Raw genomic sequence first — 27080 nt, 5'->3', positions numbered from 1 at the left:
AATAATACAAACAACAGAGAGGATTTCTGGAAGCTTGCAATAGTAAGATTGAATTTTGGCAATTTATAAAGAAAAAAAAAAACCCAAAGCAAATACCCACAAGCAATGAGTAACACTCTACTGAGAAAAGTGACAAAAAGAAAATTTTATTTACTAGCCAGAATGAACCCAGAAAAGTGAATGAGAGGACTAAGTGATGCAGGCAAGCAATATTTGCTTGTCTGACATACAAACAAAGTCTTCCATCTCCCTGTCCTTACCCCAAGCAATATTCCCACTGACATCTGGAAACACTGAAGCCAGGTAAGCTCTGGCAGGCTGAGCCTCAGATTTATTTTCACATTTTAAAAAAATACAGGTTTTTATTTATTCATTGTGAATAGATTAAAAACACAGCATAAAGCAATATCAATGCAAAAGTCTTTAAAATAAACAGTTTTCCCTTCAAAAGAATGTCACAGAATAAGTTGTGAATATTTCTGTAAACAATTTCCATTTTCATATTATTGACAGTCCCATTTATTGCATGGCTAAATCATCTGATACACCTTAGGACAGAAGGTAGTCTTCATCACCAAAAAGCAGTATTTGCAAACAAAGAAATAACCATAATGATTTTTGCACTGAGTTGTGTGTACATTTACATACCAGATCTACACAGAGCTGTCAGCAACTTTAGCAACTACTGAATTTAGCAAATTAAACTACACTAAAAAGTGTCAATAATTACATCCTTTGCATGCACATTTTGGACACTTTTAGTCTCCTCCCTACATGGTTAGTGGTGTTGTCACACATGCTTCCTTCTCAAGGAAAATCTCAAAGATTTGGCATCACCACCTAATGAGGGAAACAAATAGTTCTGTCTGATTTGTAGTTCCTACACTGTATAGGTTCTGCACAAAACAGACTATTTAACTGTCTTCAGAGGTGAGGGGCTTCTTCACCTTTCACTGACAGCTGATACCTCAATGCTATGAACTGAAATAGCAAAAAAGCCACATCCCAGAGAGGTTCTAAGCATCTAAAGTAGAACTTTGGATAGGCACTGAAAACATTCATCTGAATTGCAGTCCTCTGGTTCTATTTCAGCATGTTAGGTACAAAAAAAATATTAGGTCCAAAAATCTGGTCATTTTAGTACCTCATTACGTAAGACCAGCTGAGATCTAGAAATGAGACATTCCTCCATTAATGGGTGAAGAGCTTTGCCCTCACTCTCAAAACAAAACAAAAAGGAGAAAGGCCATGGGCACTGCTTTCCCACAACCCCTGCAATCTACAGCAAAAAGATGTTGCCATCTGTTGCAAGGCTGCTCACCCCTACAACTGCCTGGTGATTACAGCACCAGCACCAGCACCAGATTACAGAGGCACAACATCCATGGGCAACTTTCCCTTCCCTCCTAGAAAGGATTCAAATTCTCCCTTAACCACCAGGAGTTGACCTCTTTCAGACAGTGGCAGTTGTTATTGACATCACCCTCAGACAATGTCTAAACAGCAATTCAAGATCCACTTGCCATAAAAAAAAAAGAGAAAATGGGAGCATAATTTGATTCCAGTGACAGGCACTTGCACAGGAAAGGAAGAACTGATTTCTGTTCCCTGAACAGCTTCTGCATTTTACAAGAAATTAATATCCTTGGCTATGCATGCAAGAAATCCTGATCAATCCTGCATCATCTCATGGCCTGCTTGGCTGAAGTGGTGAGCATTACAGGTCATTCAGCACTTCACAGGGGCTGCCCCTTGTGCACATCAATTTACACCTCAGGAGACTGCCAGGCCAAGGAGGCAAAAGCTTCCATCTTAAATCTCCTGCAAAATGACTGTTAATCACAACCAAGGAACAGGATCAGCTTCTGTGCTATCCACACAGATGGCACAGCAGCTTTGGAATAAAAGACTGGATTTGAAGAAACTTATCTCTATGCAATGATATTTCAACCTCCACCAGGTATCTGTCCTCCCCTCACTGATTAGGATTAGGCAAAGAGGACACAAATTCAAGTGTTTCGGGGTAGTACTGTTTTCTATTTCTAACAAAAAACTCTTCTCTAAATAGTATTTGCAGATAAAATACCATTTAAAATATACTTAAACCATGTAAATTGTTTTCTGTACATAGAAACAGGTGAATCAACATCTCCTAACCTCTTCAAACATCCACCTGGAAATGGTGGAAAACACGTTCTCATTTTAAGTGAGATGATCTAGCTTCACTGAGATTTGAGATGCCCCTGTAAAACTAACTTCAAATTACCCATATATTACAAATCTTGCTACTGTACATTATTGGACAAATATAAGATCAGTAGAATTTTATACAACGAAACTTCTATATGGTGCAAAATGTGAAAATGAGAGAGGTAGCTGGATGCCTCAGCTCACCAGGAACATGAACGATTTTCTAATGGTATAATATGCAATGCTGGTAATGAATAAAACATTCCACCCTGAATATCCTCACTGCCAATCTGAATCATCTTCTCTACCCCTCCCCAAACTAAGGATTCCATCTGAAATTCATTTGAGAATAAGTGTCCAACAATGTCAGCAAAATAGAATGGGACTACTTATTAACATCAGTAGCTGCATCCATAAACTGAAAATGTACGTTCATGTGCAAATTTGGTGAGATACACCAAAAATGATGAAGAAATGCTGAGAATTTAGGAAAATGTTTTTCTGTATGTGGAGAGGAGAAGAAAAATGTAAACACACTGATTATTTGCTGTGTAAAAAACTGGACATGTAAAACCTAAACAGTAAGACCTCATTTTCTTTTGTCAAAAAAACTAGGCCCTCAGTTCTAACAGTAAAAAAAGTAAAAAAGGTCCAAGTGTGTGTGTATTACAACTTTAAAACACAAACAGAAGTATGCTATGGCACCCTACATACTACTTACATTTAGATTTCTACCCTCAAAAAAAAAAATTTAAAACTAAAATACGAAAAAAAAACCCCACCCTGGTAACATCACATAAAAATACATCTTAGTAGCTGCAAATGCAGCAAGTTTATAACAAATTTATATACAAGGACTGCTTAATTTCAATGTCATTCCTCCATCATCGCCCAAGCCTCTTCTGCTTTTTGGTAGTACTGATTTGCCAGTCTGCCCTTCATGGCTTCCATGGCTGCTTCTGCTGCTTCTGTGTAAAGCTCACCTAGAGAGGAAATAGCAGCAGTTATATTGACAGAGTAAAGAAAGAATACGGCTTTAGTCAGAAGCAAATAAAGGACAAAGGGAGAAACTGAGGTCAAACTGCAGGGCCGGATGTATGTGTGTGTGTTTTAACAGGGTCAGAGTTACATCAGCTGGGAATCTGGCCTCTGCTCTTCAAGTTATACAACTGGCTGCTGATGGCTCCCCAGTGTATCTGGGAGGACTGCAAACAGGACCAGCCTGTAGGAGCACCCCCAGGACAGACATCTAGCATGTAGGTTACACAGCAACCAAGAGAATGTTGTGTAGGGCCTTGGGAGTCATGGGTGCAGCTCAAACTACAAGCAGCAACCTGCAGCTCAGGGGAGTGACCCAGAGGAGCAACCTCAGAGGGAGTGAAGGTTGCCTGGCAGTGACTCAGTGTGCCACAGATTGGACCTGGCACCACCCACTACCCTGTCCCTGCCAAGATCTCTTCTTCCACTGTTACCAGCCTTGTTACACCCAGCACCATTAAATCTGAAGGTATTGACCCTCTCTATGTTTTGTAACAACTGAAGTAAGAAATCTATTTTTGGGGTACATGCTGGGGGAGAAGGGAAGGAAAAGCAAGACTATAGATAACAGAAAGAGGCCTCACCTGATCTCTGTGGATCCTTATCCAGGTTGAACCCTCCCATCATTAACATCTCTGCTTCCCTGGCCAGGAGCAGATAGCGGGGCTCATCCTGAGTGCCATCATATTCACCTCCCTCATCGTAGTCGGTCATGTTCAGCGCAGCGTTGTACCAGCGAAGTGCCTCCTTCCAATCCTGGGCTCTGAAGTCAAAAATAATGTTGATGATAGTTCTCTTAGGAAACAAATGTGCTTTGCATTGGAGATTCAGCATCCCATTTTGTACTGGCTTCTCAGACCTTTAATACTCTCCAAGAAAGTAAATGTTCTCACTAACTGTAATGTGGCATTAGGTCAACACAGCAAAATGAGGCTGGGGTCACTTTATGCAGGAATTACAGGAGAAAGTATCAGACTGAAGTGTTTTGCTGAACTCCAGAGCCTGAGCTTCATTATCAGTTGCGTGGTTTTGGCATTTATATTTGTGAGAGTAACCAGTTTAGAAAAAACCCTGAAGTTGCAGAGTCTTGTTTCATAAATACTTTAGAATCAGTTATTTTGCACACTGAGAATGCTCAGTTAAGTTCAATTAGAAGTTAATGTTATTTGACAGTGGGAAATTTAAAGAGTTTCACTGTTGTGCAAAACAGAAAACTCACATAAATAACAAAGACATGCTAAAATACAAAAGCAAAAAAATCATTGCCCCAGCCTTGTCTCAGTGAAGTATCTCCAAGTTAATCTACTCAGCCATGCACAGTACCTGTCTGCACCAAGATTTACACCTGTATCATATGCTCTTGCTACCAGAATCATGGAAGGCCGGTCTCCAGCTTCTGCTGCTCTCAGCAAGTAATTAAATCCTTTATTTCTGTTCTCCTTTGTATCCTAGTCAAGGAAACAAAACCTTTAAAATGCACGCTTCTAAAACCATCTCTTTACCATTAAATGTGGTTTCTCAAAGCCAGCAAGTATTTAGTATGTCTGAGAAATTGGCAAACCCACAAGAAACAAAGCAGCTGAACAGCAGAGGCGGCTTCGAAAGCTTCCCAAAGGCATGCAGTAATTTGCTGGCAAAACCAGAAAGAGGTAGCATTTTTTTTGCTGCTTTGTCCAAATCCTTAATTACAAAGTAATCTATTTTCTCTCAAGAGGCTACAGAACACCTAACTACGGTTTTCGTTTCATCTCTGTTTCCTGCTATTATGTTATTTTTACAATGGACCACAATTCTGCTTTTTGGCATCTTCCATACCTCGAGAGTGACCTCAGACAGAATGTGATGTGGCAGCTGAGAGCACATGAGGCCTAACCCGACGATGGCTTCCAGCTCCCCGCAGTCTGCAGCGTGCTCCAGGTGGAACAGGGCTGACTCCCGATCCCATTCCTTGTCCTTCTCACAGAAGCGCCCGCCTTCATGATAGCGAACCATGGCCAGGTGAACCTGGACACAACAGCACAGGAGAGACACAGCATGATGCAGGGATCTCATCCTTCAAAAGCCCTCAGCTCGTACTTTACCAGGTCTTAGAGAGAAGTCCTGGAGTAAGAGGAGGCTCAGGGGAAATCTTAGCACTCTCTGCAATTATCTGGAGACGTTCTAGCAAGATGGGGGTCAACAACTTCTCCCAAGCAGCTGGTGACAGGATGAGAGGATAGCCTCAAGCTGCACCAGGGGAGGTTCAGGTTGGACATTAAGAAGAATATCTTCATGGGAAGGGCTGTTAAACATTGGAATGGACTGCCCAGGGAAGTGGTGGAATCAGAGTTCCAGAAGGTGCTCAAGAAAAACTGGACATGGCACTTAGTGTTATGGGCTGGCTGACAAGGTGGTGATTGGTCAGAGGCTGGACTTGATGATATTAGAGGTCTTTTCCAACCAAAAAGATTCTGTGAAAAACAGGTTTCTTCCCACATCAAGAGGTTTGAGAACACCTAAGGCTCCCAGGATGTTCAGTAAGATTTACATCATGTTTTAGAAGTGGGCTTAAGGCCATACATAACCCCACACTTAATTCACATTTGCATTATCTGGAACAGTCTGGAGTAAAAGAGCCAGTCCATGCTACCAGTTTTCAGGAGCTCAGCTTTGCCTATGTGCAAGGTATGTGGGTCAGGCACAGCACACCCATCCCATCTATCCCCTCTGTGTGATGCTGCTGGAAATGCAGATTAACAGCAGGGTTCTTTCCAAAGGAGCCCAGAAGTTGCAAGGCCAAAAGCAGATGGAATTCATGGGTTCCTGAACACAGATGTCACTTATACAACATGGGTAGGTGACAGAAAGGTATAGATGTGTTATTTTCAACTGCACAAAGAAACGCAAGCAGGGCAACACCTCTATGTAAGTAATAAATAGAAGATGTTCCTTGTTAGATAAAACAGTATCAGCAGACACATCCCACCTTTCCAAGGACTGACTTCCCAATTTTCTTTTCAAGTTCTAGTGCATTGAGCCTCTGAATTTCTTGAGCAACACAGGATGGTCTGTGGATGTGGACTCTGGAAGAGTTGTAAAGATTCCACTTCTCCACACTGACCTGAAATACAAAATATACTATTATTTATATTCAAAATTAAAATTCCCATCCATATGGATTACCATCCAGGAATCAAAGCTTCTATTAATATTGTTACTTAGTGGTAAATACTGTATTTTAAAACACAGCTTTCAAAAGTCATGTTAGTAGCTGAATAATTGGCTATTACCCTTCATTAAAGAAATGGAGTAAGCTCCTCTATTTCTAATCCAAACATCAACACTTTGAAGAATCATTTTAAAGTTCTGAATCAGAAGAAGTTACTTACACAAATAAGCAACTGAATAGTCACACTGCAAGCACTGAAGTTATCCATGCACAAAAAAAAATGAAACCCATACTTTTCTGCCCAGAATTTCAGTTCCCAACACTTTAAATTCACTTTAATTCTAGAACTCTAGAAAAATGATATGTAACCATGCAGAAGATTACAGACAAATACATGCACTGGCATTTCTCAGGAGGAGCAACCCAAATGAAGACATTTTTGGACATAATGGATCGGTGGGAAACAGTAGCTGAAAATAAACCTATCACGACTAAGGCCTTTGCAGGTACACAGAGAAAACACAACAGGACAGGCTACTGGCACAGAGCTTCAGTCTGTTAGAGCTGCTTCAATTTTCTGAAACAGGAATATATAATAATTAAAAGGAAATTCTGAAAATTGTATCTAAATAAATTGTTGTCAATGCTCTGTTTTTTCTTTTCTTTCACAGCAGTTATTTGTTTAAGCTTATACCCAGGACCAATTATCACAGAAGTTATATTCTGTAAAAGCATATAAGGTCTGGTGTTTCCTAACTCAGGTGACAGCAGCTCTCTCCACTGTGTATCTGTTTCAAACACTGCATGTTATTAAGAAATCATACAACTACATACAGCATAGAATTTCAAAAGTAAAGTTCAGAAAGGAAATATAATTTAGCTAGGTAGAAAATAAATCCACAGAGGTGTAATTTTTTAAGTGAGAAACCCATGCATAATCACTAACTTATGACAGAGATCAGCTACAGAGGTTACAATTTGTTTCACAGTACTTTTTTAACAAGAAAACAAAGACAAAACATAAAAGGAAATAACAGAGTGGTAAACTGATATTAATAAACATTTTCTGTAGCTGAAAAGGAAGGGAAACCAACACCTGGTTTAGTGATATGGTTAGGTGGCAGATGAGTGGAACAAAGGACAAGCACAGCAGCAAACTCTGTCTGTGAACATTTCTGCTTTATTTACCCTTGCAGAGCTTCCCAAACTGTCTTCATCAGACTCCTGCCTCCGGTTGTTGTTTGAATGGCCCTACGTTAATGCAAAGATTTGCATCATTCAATTTGCAGCAACTGATGTGTGCCAGTTATGCCTCTAGACTTTTCCTACCCTGCAAAATTAATAGTGACAAGGACCAAAACTGTTTCCATTGGATCCTTTTCTTTCAGTGACATCACAATATATTAAGATATACCAAAATAATAAAGAACTTGGCACACATGGGTTTAAATCCCGTAAGCTGGAGATGCCAAATACCTTGCCAAAGGGGGTGACAAAAGGAGTGGTATCTCTGGAAGCAGTATTCTCTTTCTTGTCTTCTAATAAAATATCTTGTTAAGATCTCCAGGTCAAAAAGCATTTATTACAAAATTTGTATTTTAGAGGAGTAACCAACTAACCCCCAGGAATTCTAAACTTCCATAATATTACCTGACAACAACATTAAGTTCTGTAATATTTCAAGCCATACAAAGTAGAGAAGGTAAATGAGTCTGAAAGCAGATCATACTTATGGATTCCACACAACAAGAAGATGGCTACATGTCCTAAATGCAATATGTAATACCTCAAAAACCCACACAACAACATCTAATCCAATATGGTATTTGAAATTAAGCTACTCATTACAAATCATATTTTTCCTGTACGAGTGTCATTCCCAATATGAATAAGTAACTTTGCAACATGGGGGAATTTCTTTGTTTCCTCTGTATTCAAAGTCTAGGTCAGGATCAGATCTAGATCAGGAAGGATAAAAAAGAAGATTCTTCTACAAAAACATATGAATAGGCTATACCAACTCTGCTATACCCGTCAGGTTCTTACCCTCTCTCTATGATCCAGATCTTCTGTCTCACTTCTCTTTTCACTGGGATATCCACTGTCTCCACCATTTTCAAAATCCTACAGAAGTGAAGAACAGAACAGCATTAGCATTATACTTTCTAAGGATCTCAGCTTGACATTTCTCACAGGGCAAACACTTATTTTCAGTGCTCTTTCAGTGAAAAATATTGGATGCTTATACTGGATGAAAATACTCCTTCTAGCTCTGTCAGAAGGAGCAGGACTTAAGGATACATCAAGTACTCTAAGATTGTCTTCTCCCTTACATACATTTAAACAAATCAATGATTGCCATATTTTATCAAATCAAAAATCCACTAAATATAGTTTTCAGCTTCAGTGATAAACCAGTAACTGACAGCCCCTGGCACTAAGGCCCAGCACTGGAAAATGCGCATTGCAAACTCCTCAGGCAAGGTTCTCTAACATTCCATGGTACCAGTATTTGCAGAGACCTATTCCATAGGGATTCTTTAGCTCTAGTACCACAGCAGCTGGGACAAGCACCCAAGACACAATATGCAGGCAGTGGAACAGGCACATGCTTTAAGTATCCATTAAAATACAGCGGATGCAAATAAATTTCTGGGGGCAAAATAATGAATACTAAAATATTAAAGATAAAATGTTCTTCCTTTACTAGAAACAACAAATGCACAGAGGTAACATGATCTGCAAAAGAGAAATAGGCAGAGTACCTTTATGTGCTTTACTGAACAAAACCTTTGGGAAGTTCTATAAAGAGACATTTTATTAGGCAACTGCAGCCTCATTTTCTGTTGGAAAGACACTCACCCTTTTGTTGTCAAGCTGATCCAAGTTATCTACTTCACTGAACACAGGCCAATCTAGGAGAAAAAATATTTGCTGTTATTATAAGGATAACATGCTTGAGGAAAAAGCTCTAGATATCATAATTTTATTGCTGGTTTTTTTTTTCACAGAAGCATCTGTGCATTAATTATCTACATAGAAGTACATTCAGTTTTATTTCTGCTCAAAGAGGAGCACTAGAAACAACTGTTCTGGACTAAATCAACGCTGCTGTGCTTAAAAACAAAGTAAGACAAAACCAAAGTAAGGCAAGTCCAGTGTTCAGGTGATGTATGAGAGGTGATGTATGAGAGGATCACTCACTAAGCATGTCCACCTTGTGGCTGTGAGGGGTTGCAGAGGAGGGAGAGCAGGGCAGGGAATCAAATGCCACATCACTCATGCTTTCATCCCCGGAGTTTTCAGACAGGCGGAAGAGCAGCGGGGGGCGGCTCCCGGACACCGTCCTCACCCGGCTGCTGCCGCACTTCTCCTCTGTGCCACGGAGAATGGTTTGAGCAGATTCCTTGGGAAATCAATGAGAAAGTCCTGTCAATAATCCTTCTGTGAATTCTAAGCATGCTATACGAGCCAGTGTGAATGTTTATTAGGAGTCCTCTATGAATATACACAGGTATCCAGAAGTATTTGCTTTGGAAAGTTCTACACTGCAGCAAAATACCAAGCCCTGACATTTTTACTGTCAGAAAGAGTTTTGTTTAGGACTGAGTTTCATTCCAAGCGTTACATCAAGTCCCATTTCCACCAAAATCCACTGAAACTGAGATCAGTTTGCAACAAGCATCAAATCAGGTTTGTGAGATCCAAAATTTATAAATTATTTCAGCATTCTAAGATCTACTTGGTCCCAAATATACACAGATTTCAAGGTTCCCTGTTAATTAAACTTTTTCATCAAACACTTACAAGCAATTTTTTATTATAATCCAAGGCATCTTTCTCTTTGGATGAAAGATCAAATGGTGCAAGCCCCATGCTTTTGCAGATGTTGTTGCAGAAATGAGAATGAAAGAACAAGGCCATGCCTCGAACACCTAAGATATTAAAAAAAAAAAAGGGTTTACTCAAATTTTATATTACAATTTACCTATTAAAAGCTGAAAGTCCCAAAGCTTTTCCTAAAAAGTCAAGAGAGAGAAAATGCTTTGTAGCACAGAGCCTAACCCACTTCCATTTCAACACCTGTAAGAGCTTTTTACTCTCTACATGAGAGAGTGAAAGAAGTGAGAAAAATCTTGGAAAGCTATGCATGAACAAGATATAACAAAAACCTAATCCAAATGCATCACTGAGAAATGTGCCTAAATTTGATCCTGCTTACTAAACTTGCAGTGTCCTATGAACAATTTCATATATGGACACTTGGAACTTCAAAAATACACGGTGCCTACCTGTCTGCATCCAGCTGTATCCATTCCTGCAACGTGGCAAGGAAATCAAAGGCCATGATTATTCTCACAATGTAAAACCTACTTAATTACATTACTCGTTTAGGAGTAGGCCAGGAGATATGAGCCATGATCAGCTCTCATTTTAAGACTGCCCTTATATGACAGCTGACCTGTACAGGACTCCTTACAACAGGACTTGCCCAGCTGTTTGCAAGACCCTCAGAACTGTGTCAGCTCACCCAGTGCAGTGGCTACTCAGCATGGCTGGAAAGAAAGCACCCCTTAGTGAAACAGAATCATTGATTTTACCTAGGTTGCCATCTCCAAAATCTGTACCACTCTCTGTATGGATCTGAGGGTCTGTGTAAAGATCTCCAACTCCCTGGATATCAACAACAATGAGCTGGTGTCCTGAGCGCTCAAAGGTGAAGTGACTGAAGGCCTGGAAAGAACCATAGAAGATGTCTGAGAACACTCTCCCTTCATCTACTGGAAACAGCAACATATATTCCCCTGTTGTATATGGGAAAAGAAGTCTGATAACCCTATCAGTGAAATATAACTGGTATAAACATCATGATGAAAGCAGCAAGAGAGACCAAAAGCATGTCGTATCCTGTCTCTCCAACCTGCTCCAACTCACAGAGAGGCTAAAAAAGGCAAAGTGAAAAGCAGCAGCAGGCACAGGCAGGGGAAAGGAGATTGCTTAATTCCTCATTTTTGTACTAGAGCTTGTTTTCCACTATAGTCTTCACCTTAGGTAGTGGGGAGCTAGCAGAGAGAAAACCAGTGGGCTCTGAAGCCAGTGCAGAGTAACTTCTGTATAAGCATTCTGGCTGTGCCTGTGAATCTGCAAGCTCCGCATCTCTGGGACCCACTTCCTTCTGCCAACAAGCATTAGCTCTGCCACAGTTTGGAGAAAGAACCCATAAATAAATGTGAGCATCCCAACAAATTCTTCTTCCCCTTTGAGTGATCGCCCTGAGCAACTGCTCTGTGTCCACATTTGTGTATCAGATAATGAAATGTACATTTGAGCTCTTGAAAAAACACATTTCAAGAATCATATAAAAAGGGTATAAAAAGCCCTTCTCTTTGGAATCAAGTTGAGATATTAGGATTCTTCTGGGAAGGTCTCCAAAAAAGCGTTGCCAGGCCTGGGGGAGGTGACTGGTGGTGATAGACAAACATTTTAACTGCAGCAAATACCAGGGAACATTTTGTTCCCAACCTGTGAAAGCATAGCACTGATTCAGTGCACAAATGACAGCTCAGAACATAAATTCTCTGCTTACATTAAGCCTCATGACAAATACCCTAAAAACAGTGGAAAAAAATGTAAAGAACAAAACTCTCAAAGCCCAGTAAAATACCTCTTTTTTATGCTGACCACTTTGCATTTTTCAGTGATATTTGAAATTCATTTTACAAGATTCAAGAATCACTTGAAATCTGTCCTATAGATTGCATTTCTATATGCAATCTCAGATTCAGCTATTCAGAGGCTGCAGCTGGAAAAAAACATTTTTATATGCAAATGGACTAGATTTATTTACATGAATTGGATACCAGCCACCTCTTGTGTATTACATGAGGAACCAAAAGACTATTCAGTACATAGTACATGAGAGATCTCTTCACTGCCTCAATTTGAAGAAAGTTTGCAACATTTTGATGCCTGCAGTCGTAATTAGAGTCAAAGGGCTTAAGGTTTCCAAAGAGTATTAACCCTGTTCAACTCAACTGTAATCAACTCAAATCCAATAAAGAAGCACTCAGCGCTTGAAAGAGCAGGCCCCAAGTAAGGGGCAGACAAACTGCAAATAGAGAAATTAATCTGGCATTGTACTGCAGAGCCTGCAGTTTCCTTTCTTGGCAGTAATGCAAGACCTCTGGAGGGAGCCCAGAAATTCTCTGCAGCAGACTCCATGGAAAGCATTGAACAAAGCCTCACTTGTGGAGTTAGACGAATGTTGTCGTCTCGCACAAATCCAGAGTTTGAGTTGTATTTGATGTATTTTCCCTCAATGTAATGTTCCAGATGAAAGAGAGGCTTCCCAGGCCTGTTCTTCATTTCGATAATACAGGTCTGCACTATATCCACCTGGGGAGGGAAAGAAAATAAATAATGACTAACAGCATACTGTCTTCAGATCAAAGTGTGTGTGAATCCTCCAGCTGTGAAAACTTTCCCAATGCAAGAATCTGAACAATTGCAAAGATCCTTCTGTTTAACAAGGGGGTGGGGGAAGAGTCATGTGCTTCTCGAGTTGTTGGAGGAATTCCATAAATTAAAAGCAGTCATTTCAAAACAGCTCACTTCTGCAACAAACCCCTCTGAAAAAATTCTTAGCAAGTGCTGGCTTTCTATTTTATCTTGTGGGTACCTTTAGAGTACTCTGCAAAGAGTCTGCACCCAGAGAACAAAACATACAGTCACTACTGCACAACTCGAAGAAATGCATTTTCAGAGAAGGGCTGAGGGTATCTACTGTTCAGGTATCTCTGTATCCTGCCTCCTTTCTCCCTCTGTCCCACACACATTCCTAAAGCAGAAACCATCACTACTCTCACTCCACTTATGTATTTTCTCCAAAATGACATTCAAAACATCTAGATTTGTAGATTTCTCTCTGTGTGTTTCACTGTAGACCTCACCTTGCCATTAGGAGCCAGGTAGTCATTAACTAACCCTCATAGGGGAGGCAATGCAAATATCCCCCATATCAAAATCACTAATTTTGGCCATTAAAATTGCTAGGACTTCCAGCAGGTTTCCAGCTCTTTTCAAAAATCATTGCTAGTTACATGTTTGGGTGGGTGTAGAAGATTTAAGCATCTACCTTCCTGGAGCACTAACAGTTAAGTGCCTGCTGAGACTGCAGCTGGCAATAAATTCTGTGACATCGCTGGTTATCACAAAAGCAGCTGGGCACACATCAAAGAGAGCAATAGAAACATCATTTTATTTTGGTTTTCAGTCAACAGCTAAGGACAGTCAGACATTCACAAACACACAGCCCCTAGTCCTGGAAATATAAAGCAATTTCTGCATTTACTCCACTCAAAATCAGCTATTGCTTAACAGAAAACACAGAAGGGCAAAAGAATCTATCCAAGCATTTAAATGTGATGGAATGTGAACAAATAATTCCCTCTAAATTATGTCTGAAAACTAACCCAACAGAAGAACAATACTGCATTTTTGCTTAGCAAGATCTTTGAATGCACCTGTTTCGGTGGCTTGTGCCGGTTGTACTCTTCTCCCCAGAGTTTTGCTTCCATCTGCAGTCGAACATCCTCAAAATAAACATCCCTGCTCACACTCTCTATGTATTGCTTGGCAACATAATTGTAGGCACCTTTCCAGTTCTGAGTGTGTAAGAAGTTGGACAGCTTTTTTCTGAAAGAAAAATCAATCGTTGGTGAAAGGAAACCCGAGGACTTTAATTCAATCTTTCCCATTTCCTTGCCTGCATGGACAGAGCCAGGCTCCAAGATGAGCATTACCCATAGTCAGTTACCAGGTATTCTGCCTGAAATGTGAAGCACAGGAAAGGGACAAGGGAAAATGAAACATCCCATGGGAATGGCTGGGATGTGCCAAACTGTTTGGTTTAGCTGCAGCTACTTGTGCTCTGAACTTTCTCCTTTTCTCAATCCCTTTCCCTTCCTGTTCCTCTCAAACCCGGAGTATGAAGGGTTGGTGCCTTGTCAATAACCTGTTCTAATGTCAACAATTATTTTCTGAAGAAATTAAAAGGGAGTGGCCTTTCAAACATGAACTGAGACACCTCTCCTGGGATAAAAGCAATCTGCTGCTTCTCAACACACAGCAGTGACTGCTCAGTAACCCACATACTCCCAGAAGGAAAACTGCACCTGACAGTTGTCATGCTGCAACTTTTCCCTTTTGTTGACGTGCAAATCTTTAATCCGCAGATCCGTCCAAAGCAGGGGGGCTGAGGCGGGGGGGTGGTAGTGTGTAGCACAGGAAAACCTTGATAAGAAAGGATCTCCTGACTGCCAACAAATGCATTAGGCAGGTGCTTTAATTAGTAGCAGCACTCAAAACACTCAACCCTTCCCCCTTGTTTTTCTTCCTCTCCCTGCCAAGAACTTGGTGCAGAAGTCTTGGTGCAGGGGGCACTCTACAGGCAAAGCAACTTCATGCTGCCTGTCCTCCTGCAGGGATGAGCACACAGTCACAACAAGAGAGGCCTTGGAAAGAATGAACAAGGAAATGAGGTAAGAATTTCAGCCGAATCCCAAACCTTCACAGTTCTTCAAGGAACACATTCCTCTCCATAAAACAAGCCAGCTCATGTTTTTCTAAAGTCAATATTCTCAGAGTGGTTCATTGGGCCATGGGCAGCTAATCCTGTCACTGTCTTAACTAAAAACTCGAAGAGCTACAAAAATCTAGGAGAGAGCTCCAGCTGGGAAATATCCCTGTACCACTGACACCTATGGGAAACCCAGCAAGGAAGCTGACATTTAAGTTATGCTTTTTTAGTACCAGAGGTTAAGGCAAAACTGCTAACAAATTTCTGTTTATGGCATTACTCAAAATACTGTATAATGGGGAGTTTGGCAAGTAACAAGAACTAAAAGCCATGTCAGCAGGCTGAGATTTGTTACTTCCTAGGCTTCACTCACTACTGTATCCAGCTGGCTTTGCAGGAACAGAGCCACCAGCATGAACTGCTACTGAAATGCCAATGCCAAACTGGAGCAGTGTGGGGTTACTTTTCTTCCTTTTTGCTCAAGTTCAAAAGATCATATTTCCATCTTTCAGGAGCATCTGTCTTTCCAGAGCTGAAACAACACATGAAGTGCAATTTCTCTGGATTCCACATATAGGAGGAAGGGGGAATGTTTTTAAACACACACCTGCCCAACATTTTCCAGGAAACATTTATTTCCAGAGCCTGGAAGGGGTGGAGTAATCTCTTAGCATACACCAATTTACAGCTGGATGCTGATCCCCACAATAACATTTGATAACACTCTCCAAGGAAGGAAAAGTTCCTCCTCAGTCTTCCCCCACACTTTATCTTTCTGGGAAGCACAACTGTTAGTGTTCAAGTTCTGCCTTACTCAGAACATGATACTGGGTAAATGTGATCCAAAGCAAACTCTAGGAGGATAACCTTCTTTACCAATGGAGGCTTATCCAGTTGAGACTGCACCAATCAGATATTCTTTCTTTCTCTTTTCTCTGCCTAACTATAGGCCTCAAGTTGGTCTCCAGGCTGCACACACCTATGACCTCCTATCAAATTTTAAGATATTTTAGCACACAAGGGACACAGAAATTAAGTGGTTGTTACTATACTTCCATGAATATTTTGCCTCTCAGGGATGGTTGAAGTACAACATTCAGAGAACACTGTCCCTTCTGAACCCCCCTCCGTGCAGGTGGAGTCACACAAACAGGGATAAACCCCTCAGCAAAGTCTTTAGAAAGGAGCCAAGCTTTACACAATTTCCGCTACATTTGAATGAAATTCCAGTCACCACAGAAAAAATACTGCAAGGAGGCCCACAGAGATGAAGTGGGCAGATACTCACGTTCTGAAACACTCTCGCATTGCTCCACGGCCGAAAGGCTGGGGAAAAGAAAAAAACAAAAACGTAGCATTGCCATTTCCACAAAGTTGATCTCTAACCAGTAAAAGACACAACCATGACTTCCCCTTTATACCATGCAGAAAGCAGTTTTCAAACAGGCTCTATAGAAATATTTCCTCAAGGAAAAGTGAAAACCCACTGGTAATGTAAGCAGGTATCTGGGGAAAAGGCATTTGGATAAACTCCCCCTACCAATATCCCATGAAGAAGAAATGGTATGTCTTTTAAATAAGCTATCTAAATTGTCTCCCCAGTTGGGTGTCAGCTCTGTGTGACAGCCTAAAGAAGCTTCACAGACTTCATGCTCCCTGCATTTAGGCTTCTGTACAGGATGTGCCAAAGAGAGCATCATCTCCCCAGATGCCAGATACTCGACCAGCAGCACAGAGCAAGACAACTCCAACACACAACCAACCCCAGGACTCAGCTGGGAAAGGACAGTGCCTTCTACCCTCCCATACAGAAAATTAAGTTGGTTTTCATTCTAACAACAGAAATTATTTGGGAGCACACAAAGTAGTAGGACTACTGCCAGGAAGGGAAATTATGCCAGAAGGAAATGGGAGGGGTGACATGGAAGGGAAATCACTGGGAATGGAAAAAATGCCTCATGTTGCTGTCAGGGAAGGTCTGACTCCATTTTCTACTCTATTCCGGAGAGAAGGACACAAAGAAAAAGAGGTAGGTGAAAAGAACTACACTAAAACTTCAAAATTTCTATAAGGAAAACATCTTGCTGCTCCCACTGTTCAGGAACAGAAAGGAAATGACAAACTTGCTGTTAGTAAACATGAAGAACAGTGTGATCTTACTTGAGAAGCCATCTTGATAAGGACTTCATCTTCAACCCAGTCCCCAGTAACAGCATTGTACCTGCAAAATCAGGAGATACGTCTCAGAAGAATGCAAAGGGAACCCAAATCCTTCAATTTCCAGCACCTATCCTTCCTTTTCTGTAACTGGCTCTGGGAAGTGCTGCTGCCACTCCCACACAAAAGCTTCCAGTCCTCCCACTACACTCTGGCCCTCCTCATTTTGGGCAGGCAAGGAGAAACACATCTAGCTCTTTGAAGAGACACTAAACCCTCCTGTCAATGAGCAGACTCTAAAGCAGAATCTGAACTCTGCAACACTGCAGATCAGGCTTTATCTGCTTTGAAGTTGAACCTCCTCTGTGATGCCTGGGGAGCACACTGCGAGCAGAAAGGGCCTCACCAAGCCCTACACACTGGACAGGTTGTCTCCCTCAACTCTGAGCTTGCGTAAGCCTAGCTCTGGCTGGACATTTGCCTTGGGGCTGTAGAGAATGTGAGCAGCACCAGCTGTGAGACACAGTGGGGCCAGGAACTGCCCAGCACTGCACTGAGGGAGGAGCGAGTCCCTGCACAACCCTGTGACAATACAAAGAGTACAACTGTGGCTTCTCCCCACCCCTTTAACTCCCAACACAGTGAAAACCAAATTGGGAACCACAGCAGCTGAGTCATCAACACATGATTGCTTCCAGCCTGGTTCCCCCAACCTGCAGAGCAGAATTCATGCATGCAGACACCCCATATCCTCACTTATGTATCACCCAAGTTTGCAGCAAAGAAAGAGGTAAAAACAGGAGTACCACAGCCATCTCTTTTTAACAGGATATTGAGTAGCCCTAAACTAAAATTATCACTTATTTGTAATTTAAAATATGCAAACTATTTCAGGACTGTGTGGCTGACCAGGGACAGATGTAGTCTATGGGGAAGAGCAGCACTGCAGGACTGGTATGGGGTTGCAAGGGAGGCCTCCCCAAACACTGGTGCTAAGTGGTCATTAACTGGCCTCTAACCCCTAACCCTTCCTCCCAGAAACCTGTGTCAGTGGAGTAAATATTTTGGCAAAGCTCATGTTAAAGCACTGAAACCAGTTTCAGGGCCAAACTCCCTTTTAGCACGTAGACCACACTGAGCTATTCTGGGCTTTATAAGGATTTAAATTCCAGCCACATGCAACAATACTGCATGGACTAGCAAAATTGAAACTGCTATTTTGGGAAAGTTATGGAGGGTTATGTTGCTTTCTTGCCCAAACTATTTAAGATAAGTATGCTGCCTCTTTGTTGGGATTAATTTCCTTATTAGATTACATTTATGACATTAATAAATCAACCAGAAAATACGTTCCAGCCTTGTTTCCTGTCTACACAGTGAAAGTCCTAGATACTGCCTAGGTGGGACAGAAAGTGTGACAATGGTTTGCTGAAAGGTCTATTTTTTGATGATGTGCAGTATTTATACATTCCTGGGAGACTGAGTTAAGACCCACTCACTTTGGGCATTATGAAAGCTCTTCAGCCAGATATTCTGCACTACACAAACCCAGCCCTTGCACAGACCAGCAGTCCTATTGAATATCAGCATCCAAAGCAGGAAGACCCACAGACCTGTAACGAGTGGCATGCTCCGTCTCAACGTCCTCCAGGTGAAATTCTGCCCAGGGATCAGGCATGTGCTTGGCTTTCTCAATAGCATGTTTCCAGGTTTCCTGAAGAAGTTACAGATTGGCACTTCATTTATAACCAGCAGCAGCTCACAAAACCAGCACTTTCTAAAGCACATCAGGATCTCAATGCTATGGAGATGTGCAACTACAGAAGGCCCCAAAGCACTACTCAGAGCAGGTACCAAAGACCACTCTGACATTTTAATAATTTCACTAATAATGAAACCCAGCTCAGACATATAAAGCATAGATTTCAGTTCAATTTGCACCGGTGTAAAGTTACTGAGAACAGAACCTGGCACAGTATATACCAGATACAATTCACAAAACCTGTGCTAGTTTGCAGATATCTCTAACATGCTCTGCAAATGGCAATAAGGCACACCCAGATGATATTAATTCACTTTTTCCATTTTGATTTTTAGCTTTTCAGATGGAGCCGTATATGCTGGTTTTGCATGCATACAAGTAAGTATAAAAAAATCCATTAAAGATACAATCAATATGGATAAAGCAAGAAGTTCTGTGAACCCCAGGGTCCCAGACTGTGCTCAGCATGAGAAAGAAGAAATTAGAATGTTGTAAAAATTTATTATTATAACAATTCCAGACAAGTAGCTATTTCAATGTTCACCAAGTCAAGAGTAAAATATCAAAGTAGTTTTCTGGAGTACAAACAGTCTCTCTCTAGCAGCCAATTTGGATGCTTTACTCTTAGCATTTTGTTCTCTCTCTCTTACATTGTATATTTCCAAGAAAACTGGAGATATGATCCTGTGATGCCAAATGCCTTCTAGAAAGTGAGCAGGAGAAAAAGCACTCTGCACCCTGCCAATAAAGAAGCATTGAGTCTGAGATATTATTACGGCCTCTCTGGCTGAACTCCAAGTGTGCAGAAACAGTAACTTTTAAAATTTTGTGATTATTTTGGTTTTTATCTTCAGGAATTAAAATCAGTTTTTTATTAAAAAATACACTCAAAATTTGTGTCAGCAATAGCATCAAGGAAGTTTTTGAAGCAGCTAAGCTTTAAATGTTTGTGTTTATTTTGAATTTCAGCTTTAACTATGCATACCTTGCAAACAATTTAAATGCTCCCCTTTCTGACAACAGTTACATAAAATGAAAACAATAATACATTAAAGAAAACTACTTTAAAGGACATATTGAGAAAGATTTCCTACATTTTTCATAAGAAAATGAAGTTGCCTCAGGTCATGCAATGACAGCTCATATGGACCTGAGAATTTCCATACTAAAATACCTATGAGAGAAATAAGGAGCGACAGCAACAAGAACTGCTTGGTTGATCAGCTGTATCAAATTGTTATTGAGTAGATTCCACTCCAAAAGGTGATTTGTGTTCATGGTATATGATAATTTAAATAAGTTAATTACTTTTGCTTGATCTCTTGAGGTGCTTTGTACAAAAGCTGTATCCTAATCTTCAAACAAACACCAGTTGGATTTCATGGAAATGAGGTGCTAACAGTGCAATTTTTCTCCTGCTGGAGGCATGTGGCTGCCACATAGTGAAATTCCAGGGTAGAGAACACAGGATGGGTGTTAGTCCATTTGACAGGGACCTCTTTTAGTTTTGACTTGATGACTCTTATGGGCTAAGGCAATCAGTCCTCCCAAACAACAAAATAATGAACAAAAAATCCATAAAAGGAAAACAAAAACCCAACAAAACCAAACCAAAAAATCATAATGCATCTATTAGATATGGTGTTGACATTTTCTTTTTAACCTACCCGACCATGGTCAACCACAGAGCCATGCTTAGAACGATGTTGTGTGTCATTCTAAAGGATCCATGAGAGACATGAAAGTAGGAAAATACATGTGATAAGACAAATGATTGACAAAGAGTCTTGGTTCTCTTTGTTAGTTAAAAAAAAAAAAAAAACCCACAAAAAACTTCCAGTTAAAAGCCAGTCTTCAATTTATATTCCTAATTTAAGCTCCTTCTTAGAACATCTGCGAAGAAACCTAGTGAGGTAAGCTGGTAATTTTTTTAAATTGGAAAGCATTTATTAAAAGGGTATTGCCTATTAACTAGCTAATTAAACACTGCTGAGTCCTGTTAAAAGCAGAGAGTTAACTTCTCTATCTGGCTCTGCCTTTCATTTTCAATGGCCCACACTGCCTTGCTTTAGCTTTGAGATCTGACAGGCACACTCTGACAGGCCAGGCTGTGGGGTTTAGGAGGTCACCAGCCCTGGCTGTCTGCTTCATTGCACTGGAAATTACCATCCCTGCAGCTTAAACAGGAGATGGAGACTGCCTTGCTCCACATCTCAACACAAAGCAATTTATCTGTGACAGGACCTGCAGTTCCAAACTAGACATTGTAGAGACCAAAACATGGGTACAAACATTCTGCAGAAGCAAAATGACAGCTTAGGAAGGAGGAAATAATTGCAATTTCTGAAGTCCTTATCAGTTTTATCTCAGACCACATGACTCAGAAATTGCACTGCAGACCCAGAGGCAAGTGTTTAGTACATGTTAACATGTACACACAAATGAAGACTAAGCTCCCCATCAGGTCTTAACTTGCTTAGTTTAACATACCCCAACATCTGTCCCATTTCTATACTAAGCTTTTGCTCCTCACCTTCCTTAGGCATATGTACCTTTTATTGTTTCTATTAACTATCTTTGGCAAAAATGTCCTGCAGACAAGCCAGCTTCACTTTCAATGTATTACTCACTATGTTATCTGACTGAAATAAACCCCAGTATTTTTTCACAATTAAAGCATGCATTAGGCATAACCGAGATTTTAGAGTATCTATTAAATAAATGTTAATACCTATACTAAGAAATGTGTTAATAAACACATTAAATAGAGGAAAATCTAAAAGACATACCAGTTTAGCATGTAAACACAAATAACAAAACACAAACTGTGTTTATTTAGGTTATGTAAGTTACAGAGTGGATGTCACTTGAGGCTCCGTTGCCTGGCCTGATCTGTGTGAAGGAAGCTGAGTGAAAAAGGACACACTGCCAAGGAAGCACCAGCTACAGCCCCTCTGACCTCCCTGCAATGCTGTAGCTGCTGTTCATCCCAAAAAGGTCAGATACTGCTCGTGTGCACTGTCAGGAACTACTGCCAGTGTGATGCCTCATGCCAAGCATGAAAGTCAACATGTCAAAAGCTCCCTGAGAAGGAGCTATAACATAAAAACTTACCCTTACAATTTCATAATTTACAATTTTATTTGTCCAACTAAAAATATGACAGACTAGCAAAATTCATAATAAATTATCATCTGACAGGTCCCAATTTTTCTTACAACAATTGTATTATCTTTTGAATCTCCCAATCAACATACTGCATGGTAAATGGTTTGATCCCAATGGCAGTGAATTTTCTCCGGGCTGAGTGGAGGAAAATCTCCCCACTGAACTGAAAGGGACAGTAAGCAATTCCATGGCAGTGTCAGACTATTGGCTTAATGGAATTAACTGCAGATCTGGAAAAAACAGATGAGTATCTTAATTGAAAAGTGTTAGTTGAGAGATGAAGTAGTTAGAAAATGTCTCATGCCAACTAAGTCAAACCAAAACCTTAATGAAGACTGCAGCCAATACTCACCTTAAAGCTAAAGCTTCTGGGAGAAGAGCTTGAACTGTACTGCTCAGTTTTTGCTAAGCTGCTGTAATAATTGTCTACTTTGGCATTGGCAGACTTGTTAGAAACTGGATCATCAGTTATTGGACAGATAAAATAATTGTCTTCATCATCACTATCAGCATCAAGGAAATTCCCAGAGTCCACTGGAGTCCTTCTGGCATTATCAATCCCTTCCATGCGAAAAATAAGGTCCTCGTCTGCCATGTTTGCAGGAGGCTGGTTTAACTCCTGCAAGGACTGGAACACCCACTACTCCAATGCACATGCAAACAGGGGGAAGAGGCTGGGTGAGAAAGGAGAAAAGGAAAAGGTTGTTATTAAAAGAAAAAATAATGCATGACACTGATGTCAGCACACTGGCAGAAAATAAATATATTTGCATCTGGCTCTGTAAAAGTAGTCCTCAAGTACCTACAGGTAGTTTTGAACACCTCTGCTAGAGCTGCTGAGAAGCAGCATTCTGGTTTTAAACTGCTATAGGACTGAGAAGAAAGGAGCTTAGTATCCTTGGTTATCTCCTCCTCCAAATGTCATTATTCTTCCTTATATGAAATGCTGAGTTTCACAACATTAGTTTTAGAAATTTGAGAGAGTTTTACCTCAACCACCACAGTCAAATTTTCAAATCTTTTCAGGACCAGTCTTCTCAAGCTTATTCTGTACAAATTATCAGTCAAATGAATTAGAGAGTATTATAAAAATAACACAGAAAAATTTTCCACCATCCACAAGACTTAAGTTGGCTTTTAGCTTACATACAGCCAATGGCCCACAGGCTGCTGAAAGTGTAGCACACTGCAGAAAAATGAGGGGGTGGAATGATTAAGCCCTTGGAAGAGGTGGAAGTTTACACAGATACTCTAGAAATACTGGCATGTACAAAATAGAGGATTAGTAAGAATACTCAAAATTTGGCCCTGATGCTGGCTGAGCAATGGGATTTTAATTTAAAACAGACAGTTCTAAGTGTCACATTGTTTAGTTCTTCACCCACCCAGCAAAATCAGGGATTTTCACATAGCTAGTCTAACAAAACAACCATACACCAAGGTTTTCAGTTTTGCTTTACAGTTATTCCTTAGCCCTTTGCATTTTCAGTTTTCTTTCTGCATGAAACAGGAAGATGAATACACTCTCTACAGAAGTATTCATAACTGCTGACCTCACTCCCCGGTTACTGAGAAAGTGCTCACCACAGAAACAGTGCCTTAACATGAGGCAGCTTTCAGCAGCAAAATTATCTCACTGGTTACTGCTCTTCTGACGGGGGCAGCATTCCTACACTTCAGCCAGCAACACGGCTAATTCCAGCACTCCAGGGAGCAGCTGCTCGGGAACCACTGCTGGAGGAGCTCTCAGCCAGCTCACCTCACTTTGCACTGGAGCAGCTCTGGAGTGCTCACCTGCTCCTCCAGCAAAGACCACGGGGGAGCTGTCGATTCTGGGAAGGGGCAGTAGCACATACCTGGCGGGGGAAGGTGCCACTGCACACACACACACCTGGCGGGGGAAAGTGCCACTGCACACACACCTGGCGGGGGAAAGTGCCACTGCACACACACACACCTGGCGGGGGAAGGTGCCACTGCACTCACACCTGGCGGGGGAAGGTGCCACTGCACACACACCTGGCAGGGGAAGGTGCCACTGCACTCACACCTGGCGAGGGAAGGTGTCACTGCACACACACCTGGCAGGGGAAGGTGTCACTGCACACACACACACACTGGCAGGGGAAGGTGTCCTCAGGTGCCACTGCCATTTTCACTGTGATCCTCTCACCAGTGTGCACTGAGTGCTGGAGAACCCCTACTGCCTGTCACACACACAGCCAGCAGCTGTCAAACGATGCTTCAAGGACGTGACTAATCCAGGACATACCAGAGCACGGGACAGCCCCAGTACACCCAAGTGCTGTCCTGCACTCCCTTCTGCTCCTGCTGTCACACACATCAGCAGATCCATGGGGTTCAGGACAGTTTGAGAAGCAGCAGCAATGCAGGAATGCGAGTTTGTGCAGCACTACACATTCTGATTTCTGTGACTTGTGTAAATGAAATATCACCACATAAATCAGTTTCTATTTAAAGCTAATGGTGTTTATGAAAGTCTCTTGGTTTTCCTTGGAACCATATTTCTTGTAAAGTACTTGTGATGTTTACTTTGGGAGTGTATGTACCAATAATCATACTCACATAAAATGCTTTTTAAAACAGAATTCAATAACCACATTTTGAACTACACAAACACTGCTCTAAACCTCACAGTTTGCTTGACAAAAAGTCTTATAAAAAGCCTGAGCTTCATCCCAAGAGTTATATTCTGTGCTTCTGCATTATAGCACAGAAGTTGTACTATATAGGAATTTCTGTAACTACTGCTGTTGTGTTTTGATCATTTAATCTTTAATATCCATTACAGAAGTGTTCCTAAGGCTAAGCAACAAGGAGAGTGAGACTGCACTAAACCAAGCCTGCCAGCCTGCATTATCACACACAACTTATAATTTTAACTACCCACTCCAACCCACTTTGAAAATTTATTCCATTTTTAATCAACCTTGAACTATGTGATTCAAAATTCAAATAATTTAAAATACAGTTCTTAATCTGCTCTAGTCTGTATTTATTTTTGTTTTTCCAATGCGTGTTTCAAGTATTTTTCCTTCTCTTGCCTTTATATCCAAGAGCCACACGGCCAGGAGGGGCAGGTGAGTGGCAAGGACAACATGCAAATATGTGAACACAGATAAACAGCAGGGAAAATTCACATCACAGGCCTGTTAAAGCATGACTCGTTTCTTGTAGGTATCTGTTGCTACAAAGCACTGCTGGGTTTAATGAGACTCTTGGCCAAGGTTCTACAGTGGCCTCAGCATTTAAACTTGCTTTAATTCATCCCAAATAGCTGAGTGATAGGAATACTACAGTCAGCCAAAGAGGGGACAACTGGAGCATCTCCATTTCCTTCTAATTCACTGTTTCAGCTCAGACACAGCACCCTGCAACTCCTTAACACAGGACAGGGGGCAGGAACTGCCCTGTAACAGAAGTCTCAGCTTGTCTTGTAGAGAAGCATTAAAGCAAGCATGACCCAGCTCTCCCTGGTGTAATACTAAATCCCTTTTGGTTTAATACCACATCACTTAAAGCCATTTAACAGGATACCTGTAAGAGTAACAAACAGGTTTTTTTCTTAGAGAAGTCACCTTTCAGATTAACATTCTTTTAAAGTCCAGATTCAAAATTTAACCTAAATTTTAGGTTAAATATAGACAACTATACAGACTATGCACCCTAAGAAGTATTATCACCTTTATGAGCTACAGACCCAAAGCTACATAAACTTGTCCAGAACAACCCCACTAGATATGTTAATGTCCTATAGCATATTACAGAACTACTGTGCTTTCCAAACACCCAAGTGACCCCTGCAAAGTAAATGTCTGTTCTCATGTGCACCACACACTGCAAGAAAACAGGTTCAGTGAGTCCAGGTAAGAGCTGTGATAAAAAAACAAGATAAAAAACCCCAGAGATATCTCAACTTGCTGTCCATTTTTGAAAACCTTGTCTTACCAAAGACAGATTTCTAATGAGAAGCCTTTAACACAGGTCCCTTCCAGTGTATCACTACTGCAAACACCATGGCACAAGTCCCATTCAGTTTGCCTGCAAGCACAGCTGGGATAATAATTTTATTAGTCTGAGTGTTAGACAGCAACAATGCAAAATTCATGAAGCAAAGGGGTGAGTTCAACTGCACCAGCTCAGAATATGAAGCGTTTGAGACAAAACCCTGTGCAAGGACACAGAGCAAGGCTCCCAACACACCAATGGCTTTCAGAGCTGCAGGCAGCGAGGCACAAGAACAGCCCTTCCGAGTGAAGTCCACGCTGCTGCCAAACGTGCAAATAAACACTACTTTACGAGTATCCAAAGCACGGGGGTTGAAAAGGACAGAAAAGGAACCTCCAACTCCAAAATATCCTTCCATTGCCATTAATAGACCTGTCATTTCAACTGGCTTTAAATACTCTGCACAATTAGCTATCGCTGACTTTTTGTAGGCATTTGCTCGGTACCCCACGCTGTTAATTAACTCCATGCTTTATGCGCATTGAGGTATTTGAAGAATTCTCCGAACACGAACCGTCCTGGAGCCGTCCCAAGCTGTCAGGGGGGACTCAGCCGCAGTCAGCCCCGAACACAGCAGCTGTTCCACGGTCACAGACAGCACCTGGCACTTTTAAACAGCCTAAGCACCAAATTATGCGCGCCGTCGTGGAAACATAAATGGACGAAACGCAAACCTTCAGCACTGCTGCCCAATGCCACAGATCAGGTTATTTTTGGGCCCGCGCAGAAGCCTGCCCGCCGGCCTTTCGCAGGCTCTGACCACCCCACTGATCGTCATTTTCCGCAATTAAAAACGCCCTTCCCGCGCTTCCCGCCGCGGGCGCCGCTGAGGCAGCTTCCCACCGCCGGCCCCGCACCGCGACGGCACCTACCGGCTTGGGAGAGCCCGGATCCGCCGCGCACCCCGGTACGGAGCGACCCCACAACCCCGCAGCCCGTTCGAGCTGGCGCCCTGCTCAGGGAAGGCAGGCGGTGGGAGGAGAAGCCGAGCCGCCGAGGGGAAGGAGGAG

General features: G+C 41.5%; 1 protein-coding gene across 3 annotated transcripts; it reads right to left on the bottom strand.

The window, feature by feature from the left end:
* Window positions 1-118: 118 nt before the first annotated feature.
* Window positions 119-27080, bottom strand: EEF2K (eukaryotic elongation factor 2 kinase). 3 transcript variants are annotated; one of them, XM_038151380.1, is made up of 19 exons: window positions 26943-27080; window positions 22394-22715; window positions 20541-20591; window positions 18725-18825; window positions 17115-17175; window positions 16243-16280; window positions 13900-14071; window positions 12623-12772; window positions 10978-11110; window positions 10184-10311; window positions 9581-9782; window positions 9239-9291; window positions 8423-8500; window positions 7565-7627; window positions 6194-6328; window positions 5044-5232; window positions 4552-4676; window positions 3813-3991; window positions 119-3173 (listed from the first exon to the last, which is right to left on the bottom strand). In XM_038151380.1, exons 2-19 carry the CDS (start codon window positions 22634-22636, stop codon window positions 3064-3066), a joined length of 2211 nt encoding a protein of 736 aa, XP_038007308.1. In that variant the 5' UTR covers window positions 22637-22715; window positions 26943-27080; the 3' UTR covers window positions 119-3063. The 3 variants fall into 3 exon arrangements, with proteins under 3 accessions (XP_038007308.1, XP_038007310.1, XP_038007309.1); XM_038151382.1 differs by lacking the exon at window positions 7565-7627; XM_038151381.1 differs by lacking the exon at window positions 20541-20591.

Source organism: Motacilla alba, chromosome 14, assembly GCF_015832195.1.
Source record: "Motacilla alba alba isolate MOTALB_02 chromosome 14, Motacilla_alba_V1.0_pri, whole genome shotgun sequence".
Classification (NCBI taxonomy): Eukaryota; Metazoa; Chordata; class Aves; order Passeriformes; family Motacillidae; genus Motacilla; species Motacilla alba.
This window is presented reverse-complemented; position numbering and strand designations above follow the sequence as displayed.